Source organism: Salvelinus sp. IW2-2015, linkage group LG33 (genome assembly GCF_002910315.2).
Source record: "Salvelinus sp. IW2-2015 linkage group LG33, ASM291031v2, whole genome shotgun sequence".
Classification (NCBI taxonomy): Eukaryota; Metazoa; Chordata; class Actinopteri; order Salmoniformes; family Salmonidae; genus Salvelinus; species Salvelinus sp. IW2-2015.
The window spans coordinates 20,715,289-20,725,604 of NC_036872.1; the positions used below are offsets into that span (position 1 = coordinate 20,715,289).

Sequence of the window (10,316 nt, forward strand, 5' to 3'; positions counted from 1 at the left end):
AGTAAAAGAAGGGTGGAGGTATTGTAAAGAACGGGGAATGGATGGGTTAAAGCTATATTGGGATGTAGGAAGTGGAATGAGAATATATCCCCTACACACTCCTTGTTTTCTTCTCTCCAACAGCAACTACTCACCTGCCATTCCCAGGATCCCTTGTGTCTCCCCAGAGATGGTCCACCTAAAGGAGCATGAGATGGAGCAGGTACAGAACAAACTGGTTAGGTTCAATCCCATGAGGTTGCCATATTATTCATGAAAATATTTGTATCGCTGTAACCCTGTGGAGGGTGAATAGAAAAGTAAAAATGCTTTTTCTGTCTATATTTTAGGTACACACTCCAATGCCATTACATAGGGAGTATGATGACGACTCCCTGATCCCCAGCAGTCCAGCTACAGAGACTTCTGACAACGTCAGTCCTGTGGCCAGCCCCATACACACAGGGTCAGTACACAACCCTAACCCTAAGTCTAACCCATACACACAGGGTCAGTACACAACCCTAACCCTAAGTCTAAACCCAGACACCCACAGGGGTCAGTACACAACCCTAACCCTAAGTCTAACCCATACACACAGGGTCAGTACCAAAACCCTAACCCTAAGTCATAACCCATACACACAGGGTCAGTACACAACCCTAACCCTAAGTCTAACCCATACACACAGGGTCAGTACACAACCCTAACCCTAAGTCTAACCCATACACACAGGGTCAGTACACAACTCTAACCCTAAGTCTAACCCATACACACAGGGCCAATACACAACCCTAACCCTAAGTCTAACCCATACACACAGGGTCAGTAGACACAGCCATGTGTGTGTCCATCCTACCCTGCCTGTAGGCTTACACTGACAAATGCCTTATGTTGTCCATAAATCAATCTCTAAGAGTGACAATAGAAACGTTATTATACCGTGCAATAATGTGAGGCATGTCTCTTGTCAGGTTCCTAGTGAGTTTCATGGTGGATGCTCGGGGCGGCTCGATGCGAGGCAGCAGACACAACGGTTTGCGTGTCATCATCCCTCCACGGACCTGTGCCGCCCCCACACGTATAACCTGCCGTCTGGTCAAGCCCCAGAAACTCCCCACCCCTCCCCCCCTGGTGGAGGGAGAGGGCCTGGCCAGCCGTATCATCTCTCTGGGCCCAGCCAGCATGCAGTTCCTAGGGTGAGGACTTGAATAAACACAATATAGAGTATTGAAGGGAGGACAGGTGCATGAGTTGTCAACAAAAGACAATAGGTCAAATTTTGAGATCAGGATAAAAATTGTGTTCCACCTTCTGTGAGGGTATCCCCTAATTCAGGGGTGTCAAACATACGGCTAATTACATTGTGAGAATGACGTTTGAAGCCTCATTGATGTGTGTCTCTGTGTCTGTGTGTGTCTGTCAGGCCTGTGATCGTGGAGATCCCACACTTTGCAGCTCTGGGTCGAGGGGACCGGGAGCTGGTGGTTCTGAGGAGTGAGAATGGCTCTGTTTGGAAGGAACACCGCAATCGCTACGGGGACGATGTGCTGGAGACTATCCTCAATGGGATGGATGAAGGTAGTAGAATGAGAAGTTCTACTAACTCAGTCAGACCTATTACAGTCCCTGATAATGGCCTGTTTGGTGATTATTAGTGCTTTCTTATCGATACTGTATCAGTATTCCCCACCTTATTGACCGCTACATTCTGCCTGTTTATTCCTTTAGATCTGGAGAGCCAAGACGAGCTTGGGAAGAAGCGTATCCGACGAATCATCTCCACTGACTTCCCCCTCTACTTTGCTGTGGTGTCGCGTGTCCAGCAGGAGAGTGACCTGATTGGCCCAGAGGGGGGTCAACTGACCAGTAAGCTGGTGCCGATGGTCCAGGCTACGTTCCCTGAGACAGCGGTCACCAAGCGAGTCCGTCTGGGCCTGCAGGTGAGATGGGAGGATGAGGAGGAAGAAGCAGGAGGAAGACATTATAGTTAGTGCCTGCCTGTATGACCAAGCATGCTATATGCAGGGTTGGGGAGTAACTACATTACAGTTACATGTAATCTGTTTGTTTTTTTACTGTAACTAATCAGTTACTTTACCAGCAAAAATATTGGAATCAGATTACAGATAATTTAAAACATAGATGATTTCTTCTTGGATTACTTTTAAATTCAAAAAGGATGTTTGCGAAAATATATTTTGACACCTTTCTGTTTTCTCAATGACAATAATTCAGCATTAAAAAAAGGCGCAAGTTTAAGTTTGTTCCACCTGAGCGAGTCTGACCACAAGTCAGAGACCACTATGATGACACACCAAATGCGTTTGATGGATCCTTTGTCTTCTTCTAATGCCTGTTAAGGGGAAAGTAATCCAAAAGTGTCGGAAAGTAATTAAGTTACTGAGTTTAGGTAATCCAAAAGTTACGTTACTGATTACCATTTTGGACAGGTAACTAGTAACTGTAACGGATTACATTTAGAAAGTAACCTACCCAACCCTAGCTATATGTATGCTATATGTATTTGGTTTGATCAGCACATTTTATATAAATGTTTTCCTTGCAAAGGAAATTGCCTTTTTCTTTGTTCTACACACAAACAATGAGATTTACTACATACACGTAGTACAGTAGTCACTTAACAGTGGGCATATTAACCTTCAAAGTTTATATGGGGCTGTTTTGAAAGGGCATCATCTAGTCACCAATGTTTGTAAATGATTATGCCAGTATCCTAAAGCTTAATGCATCATTCACTAATGTGGTTATGTTCTATAACTATAGTCATGGTTACATAATGCAGAGGTACCTTGTTACAGTGAATGTTCTTTAGCAGCATGCCTGTTATGATCAGAGTGGAGAGTGGTTTTGATTTGATTTCATTCCAGTGGTTTTATTGGCCTACATACTGAAGTAGTCTCATATTTTGAGGGAAATATGTGTATGTTACGGTGAACATGGCACAGCATGGACTTCACCATGCATGGACCTTCCATCTCCCCTGCTGCTTTGGAGCATCCGCTGTGCTCCAGTACATGCAGCCTGTAGAGCTGTGAATGTAGAGCCTCGTAACCCCAGTCCTAGCTTTACGCTAGCAGATACGCTAACCTTTTCAAAGGTTGTACTAAGTGAGACAGTTCACGTGAATGTGTAGCGAGGTTTAGACATTCATTGTCAATGTACACTGAGTGTGCAATTAAGTGATAATGCCCAAGAAGACGGTGTTTGGTGGATATACGTACTAGCACGGGTGTTGTCAGGCCCGAGATGAAGTCGAGGACCGGCAAACCATGCCAATCTATCCTCCAAACATCGGCTTCAAGGGCATTATCACTTTTATACAACGGGTTACCAACATATTAGAATAATGATTTACACATTTTCATTAAACACATTTGTATTAATTTATTAAGATACAGTTCATCCTTCCACAAGATATAGTCCCGACACAAATATAGGGTTGCTACCCAAGCCGGCTGGTCGTTTGTACTATCAATTCTGTTTGGTTGCCAGAGACGCGACCCAGTCGTTATGTCTTTTTAATCTCTATCTATGGACGCGACCCAGTCATTCATTCTAAATGTTCTACTGCCATACTGGCTGGCAACGTTCTTATCCCTTCCTTGCTAGCTAACCAACTACGGCTAACTTACAGTCACGTCAAATAGTGCAGCCAGAATAACAACAAAGTAGATGCATTTGTATTTGTTTAAACTATTTTCTAGTGATTTATTTGGTACATCCATAACAATGAGCTAATGAGGAGCAGTTTCACCTGGCATAGAAAATGTGCTCTCTTGTCAGGACACTGTTGTTCAGAGGAGCTAGCCAACAACACAGCTAACACAATCACTTCAAAATGAAGCTGGAAAGACTGCAAACTAGCTGCACTTTGTTTCATTTGACCTGTTTTCTATTGATATTTATTTGTATATATCCATAAAAATTATGCTGATTCATGATTTTCTCAATCCATGACTCAATTGTCTCAAGGCTTAAAAATCCTCATTTAACCTGTCTCCTCCCCTTTATCTACACTGTGTCTCCTCCCCTTTATCTACACTGATTGAAGTGGATTTAACAAGTGACATCAATAAGGGATCATAGCTTTCACCTGGATTCACCTGGTCAGGCAATGTCATGGAATGACCTTAATGACCTTAGTGATCACTGTTTTACAGCCTGTGTTCGTAAAGGCTGCTCAGTGAAACGACCTGTCCTGATTTGTCATAGACGCTTGCTAAAAAACTAAAATGATCAAGCCTTCCTTCATGAACTGGCCTCTGTAAAATGGTATAGAATCAGCTTGATCCCCTCTGTCAAAGACGCTTGGACCTTCTTTTTTTGATATTTTCGGTGGTATTGTTAACAAACACGCCCCCATAAAGAAAATGAGAATTAAAAACGGGTTCAGCCCCTTGTTCGAAAGTGATCTTGCAGAGTTACTCCACCTCAAGAATTGCATTTGGTACTAAAGGAGCTCCTTAAACTTGACCCCCCAAAAAAACATCTGGGTCAGATGGTATAGACCCTTTCTTCTTTAAGGATGCTGCCCATATCGTCGCAAAGCCTATCACCAACCTTTTTAACCTGTCTCTCCTTTCTGGGGAGGTTTCCATTGCTTGGAAGGCAGCCACAGTTCGTCCTTTATTTAAAGGGGGAGATCAGGTTGATCCTAACTGTTAAAGGCCTATTTCTATTTTGCCCTGTTTATCATAAGTGCTGGAAAAACTTGTCAATAATCAACTGACTGGCTTTCTCGATAGTATTCTTGATAGTACAGTAGTCTATAGTATTCTCTCGGGTATGCAATCTAGTTTCCGCTCAGGTTATGGATATGTCACTGCAACCTTAAAGGTCCTCAATGATGTCACCATTGCCCTTGATTCTAAGCAATATTGTGCTGCTGTTTTTATTGACTTGTCCAAAGCTTTTGATACGGTAGACCATTCCATTCTCGTGGGCCGGCTAAGGAGCATTGGTGTCTCTGAGGGGTCTTTGGCTTGGTTTGCTAACTACCTCTCTCAAAGAGTGCAGTGTATAAAGTCAGAAAAGCTGCTGTCTCAGCCACTGCCTGTCACCAAGGGAGTACCCCAAGGCTCAATCCTAGGACACACGCTCTTCTCAATTTACATCAACAACATAGCTCAGGCAGTAGGAAGCTCTCTCAACCATTTATATGCAGATGATACAGTCTTATACTCAGCTGGCCCCTCCCCTGATTTTGTGTTAAATGCTTTACAACAAAGCTTTCTTAGTGTCCAACAAGCTCAAATCAAATCAAATAAAGTTTATTTGTCACGTGCGCCGAATACAACAGGTGTAGACCTTACAATGAAATGCTTACTTACAGGCTCTAACCAATAGTGCAAAAAAGGTATTAGGTGAACAATAGGTAGGTAAAGAAATAAAACAACAGTAAAAAGACAGGCTATATAGAGTAGCGAGGCTATAAAAGTAGCGAGGCTACATACAGACACCGGTTAGTCAGGCTGATTGAGGTAGTATGTACATGTAGATATGGTTAAGGTGACTATGCATATATGATGAACAGAGAGTAGCAGTAGCATAAAAGAGGGGTTGGCGGGTGGTGGGTGGGACACAATGCAGATAGCCCAGTTAGCCAATGTGCGGGAGCACTGGTTGGTCGGCCCAATTGAGGTAGTATGTACATGAATGTATAGTTAAAGTGACTATGCATATATGATAAACAGAGAGTAGCAGCAGCGTAAAAAGAGGGGTTGGTTGGGGGGGGCTCACAATGCAAATAGTCTGGGTAGCCATTTGATTACCTGTTCAGGAGTCTTATGGCTTGGGGGTAAAAACTGTTGAGAAGCCTTTTTGTCCTAGACTTGGCACTCCGGTACCGCTTGCCATGCGGTAGTAGAGAGAATAGTCTATGACTGGGGTGGCTGGGGTCTTTGACAATTTTTAGGGCCTTCCTCTGACACCGCCTGGTGTAGAGTCCTGGATGGCAGGCAGCTTAGCCCCAGTGATGTACTGGGCCGTACGCACTACCCTCTGTAGTGCCTTGCGGTCAGAGGCCGAGCAATTGCCATACCAGGCAGTGATGTAACCAGTCAGGATTCTCTCGATGTTGCAGCTGTAGAACCTTTTGAGATCTCAGGACCCATGCCAAATCTTTATTTTCCTGAGGGAATAGGCTTTGTCGTGCCTTCTTCACGACTGTCTTGGTGTGTTTGGACCATTTTAGTTTGTTGTTGATTGTGACACCAAGAACTTGAAGCTCTCAACCTGCTCCACTGCAGCCCCGTCGTAGTCCTGTAGTCCACAATCATCTCCTTAGTCTTGGTTACGTGAGAGATAGGTCATTATTCTGCACCACCCGCCAGGTCTCTGACCTCCTCCCTATAGGCTGTCTTGTCGTTGCCGGTGATCAGGCCACTGTTGTGTCGTCTGCAAACCCAATGATGGTGTTGGAGTCATGCCTGCCATGCAGTCGTGGTGAACACAGGAGTACAGGAGGACTGAGCACGCCACCACTGGAGCTCCAGTGTTGAGGATCAGCGTGGCAGAAGTGTTGCTACCTACCTTCACCACCTGGGGGGCCCGTCAGGAAGTCCAGGATCCAGTTGCAGAGGGAGGTGTTTAGTCCCAGGATCCTTAGCTTAGTGATGAGCTTTGAGGTACTATGGTGGTTGAACGCTGAGCTTAGTCAATGAATAGCATTCTCACATAAGTGTTCCTTTTGTCCAGGTGGAAAGGCAGTGTGGAGTGCAATAGAGATTGCATCATCTGTGGATCTGTTTGGGCGGTATGCAAATTGGAGTGGTCTAGTGTTTCTGGGATAATGGTGTGATGTAGCCATTACCAACCTTTCAAAGCACTTCATGGCTACGAACGTGAGTGCTACAGGTCTGTAGTCATTTAGCAGGTTGCCTTTGGTTCTTGGGCACAGGGACTATGTGGTCTGCTGAAACAGTTAGTATACGACTCAATCAGGGACATGTTGAAAATGTCAGTGAAGACACCTGCCAGTTGGTCAGCACATGCCAGGAGCACACGTCCTGGTAATCCGTCTGGCCCCGCAGCCTTGTGTATGTTGACCTGTTTAAAGGTCTTACTCACATCGGCTACGGAGAGCGTGATCACACAGTCGTCCGGAACAGCTGATGCTCTCATGCATGCCTCAGTGTTGCTTGCCTCGAAGCGAGCATAGAAGTGATTTAGCTCATCTGGTAGGCTCGTGTCACTGGGCAGCTCGTGGCTGTGCTTCCCTTTGTAGTCTGTAATAGTTTTCAAGCCCTGCCACATAAGACGAGCGTCGGAGCCAGTGTAGTATGATTCAATCTTAGCCCTGTATTGACGCTTATACTTTTCTGTAAACTGGTCATCTCTGTATACCTGTTGCAAGACCCACTGGTTGATGCTTATTTATAGAAACCCTCTTAGGCCTCACTCCCCCCTATCTGAGATATCTACTACAGCCCTCATTCTCCACATACAACACCCGTTCTGCCAGTCACATTCTGTTAAAGGTCCCCAAAGCACACACATCCCTGGGTCGCTCCTCTTTTCAGTTCGCTGCAGCTAGCGACTGGAACGAGCTGCAACAAACACTCAAACTGGACAGTTTAATCTCAATCTCTTCATTCAAAGACTCAATCATTGACACTCTTACTGACAGTTGTGGCTGCTTTGTGTGATGTATTGTTGTCTCTACCTTCTTGACCTTTGTGCTGTTGACTTTGCCCAATAATGTTTGTGCGATGTTTTGTGCTGCTACCATGTTGTTGTTATGTTGTGTTGCTACCATGTTGTGTTGTCATGTGTTGCTGCCTTGTTATGTTGTTGTCTTAGGTCTCTCTTTATGTAGTGTTGTGTCTCTCTTGTTGTGATGTGTGTTTTGTCCTATATTTATATTGTAATTATTCTTTATTTTTTTTAAATCCCAGGCCCACGTAACCCCACAGGAGGCCTTTTGCCTTTTGGTATGCCGTCATTGTAAATAATAATTTGTTCTTAACTGACTTGCCTAGTTAAATAAATGTTAAATAAAAATACAAATAAAATGGAAAGAGCAGGTGTTCCTAATGTTTTGTACACTCAGTGTAGGTTGTAAATGTTTTAATTTGTTTTATGAACAACACTGATGAATAAAGAAATGCTCTGTGTCTTTTCAAGTTGTTTGTATGTTTTGGTATGGTATAAAATTGCATTTTATTGACCATAGACTTCTCTTTCTCTTCATCCTTCATTTCTCCCATTTGATTTATTTACCTGTCCATTGTCATCCATTACATCATTACATACCTCATATTGTCTCTCTTCTTTTCTCATCCTATTTCTCTCTACATTGCTATCAATCTGTTTATCTTTTTATCAATCTCTCTTCTCTACACTCATCTACCACATCATCATCCCTCTTTCCACACATCCTCTCCCCTCTAACCTCAGGCCCAACCAGTCCCAGACGAGCTTGTTGCCAAGCTGCTGGGTAACCAGGCAACCTTCAGCCCCGTGGTGACTGTGGAGCCACGGCGACGCAAGTTCCACCGGCCCATCGGCCTGTGCATCCCCCTGCCCCCCTCCTGGAGAGAGAGCCCCCGGGACTCTGGGGAGGGGGACACCACCAGCCTGCGCCTGCTGTGCAGTGTCATCGGTACGCCAACACTGTCTGTCACACTTTAGCAAGCCTGACTGAGGCCTTATGGGGGACTAATGGCACAGTGAAACTGTATTACTTAAGGAATAGTTTAATGGTGCCCCTTAATAGTGCCATGTGGCACTGATGGTAGAGCATTGCCCTTGCAACGGCAGGGTTGTGGGTTCAATTCCCACGGGGAACCAGTATGAAAAAAGTATGAAAATGTGTAAAATCACTACTGTAAGTCGCTCTGGATAGGAGCGTCTGCTAAATCATGTAAATGTACAATTTAGAGTAAACTATGAGTTAGACTGCATGAACACCTCAAAGAAGGAAATTTATTGAACATTGTGTTTCAATGTCTCTCATCTGTGGGATGGGATCCACATTTATGTAGGTCTGCAAGCCAGAGAAAAAGCAATGTCATTACTATACTGAGAAACTGTTAATTATCTTAATTACGATGACGAAGGTGATATGGTGAAGTAAAATCCCCTCGCATGAATGAATTACATTTTATTTTTGTGTCAAATCTCCAGTTGGCAACCAATATTTTACAGGATTAATTGACACAAACATTACAATGATTCACAGTGATAATTCAGTCAGTGATACTTATTCCGGTGTTCTGCACCTCATAAAAAATGAAAAATAAATCAATACATAATAGTAGATAAGGTTATCCAAGCAACAATAATAGCCCTAAAGCAGTAAAAAAGTTGAAATAAAAAAATTCTGATAAATAATACAGAAAAATTAAACGGAAAGCGTTTATCCGGGTCTGACACAAAGAGAAGATGAGACAGGCCTACACACAATCTATATACATACAGTTGAAGTCGGAAGTTTACATACACCTTAGCCAAATACATTTAAACTCAGTTTTTCACAACTCCTGACATTTAATCCTAGTAAAAATTCCCTGATGCTGGAGATGTTGCTTCAATATATCCACATCATTTTCCTACCCTCATGATGCCATCTATTTTGTGAAGCTGCACCAGTCCCCTCCTGCCAGCAACGCACCTCCACAACATGGATGCTGCCACCCCCGTGCTTCACGGTTGGGATGGTGTTCTTCGGCTTGCAAGCCCTCCCCCTTTTCCCTCCAAGCATAACGATGGTCATATGGCCAAACAGTTCTATTTTGTTTCATCAGACCACAGGACATTCTCCAAAAAGTACCGATCTTTGTCCCCATGTGCAGTTGGCAAACTGTTAGTTCTGGCTTTTTAGGGGGTTTTGGCGGCAGTGGCTTCTTTCCCTTGCTGAGCGGCCTTCAGGTTATGTCGATATAGGACTCGTTTTAACTGTGGATATAGATACTGTTGTACCTGTTCTCCAGCATTTTCGCAAGGTCCTTTGCTGTTGTTCTGGCGCATGCATTCTGTACTGCCACCAAAGTACATCTCTCTAGGGAACAGGATATTGCGGCTCTTCCTCTTCCCCTGAACAGGTCTATTTGACGGCTGCGTCGTCCCATGGTGTTAATACTTGCGTACTATTGTTTGTACAGCAATGAACGTACGGGTACTTCAGGCATTTGGAAATTGCTCCCAAGGAGAACCAGACTTGGAGGTCTTACAAAAAATATTCTGAGGTCTTGGCTGATTTCTTTTTGATTTTCCCATGATGTCAAGCAAAGAGGCACTGAGTTTGAAGGTTAGGCCTTTAAATACATCCACAGGTACACCTCCAATTGACTCAAATGTGTCAATTAGCCTAC

At 44.0% G+C, this 10,316-nt stretch overlaps 2 protein-coding genes across 5 annotated transcripts in view; one reads left to right on the top strand and one right to left on the bottom strand.

Annotated features, from left to right (window-relative positions):
- The window catches only part of LOC111957646 (ankyrin-1-like), a 312,240-nt gene that overhangs the window by 269,676 nt on the left and 32,248 nt on the right, over nucleotides 1-10,316 (top strand). For all 3 annotated transcript variants that reach the window (XM_023978549.2, XM_070437046.1, XM_023978546.2), the window contains exons 21-26: nucleotides 124-202; nucleotides 330-445; nucleotides 954-1,178; nucleotides 1,406-1,560; nucleotides 1,711-1,922; nucleotides 8,401-8,605. In XM_023978549.2, coding sequence (XP_023834317.2) covers nucleotides 124-202; nucleotides 330-445; nucleotides 954-1,178; nucleotides 1,406-1,560; nucleotides 1,711-1,922; nucleotides 8,401-8,605 — 992 coding nt within the window. The remainder of the gene's footprint in view (nucleotides 1-123; nucleotides 203-329; nucleotides 446-953; nucleotides 1,179-1,405; nucleotides 1,561-1,710; nucleotides 1,923-8,400; nucleotides 8,606-10,316) is intronic.
- Nucleotides 1-10,316, bottom strand: part of LOC111957647 (oxysterol-binding protein 2) — a 275,496-nt gene that overhangs the window by 145,113 nt on the left and 120,067 nt on the right. The gene's annotated exons all lie outside the window — the stretch shown is intronic.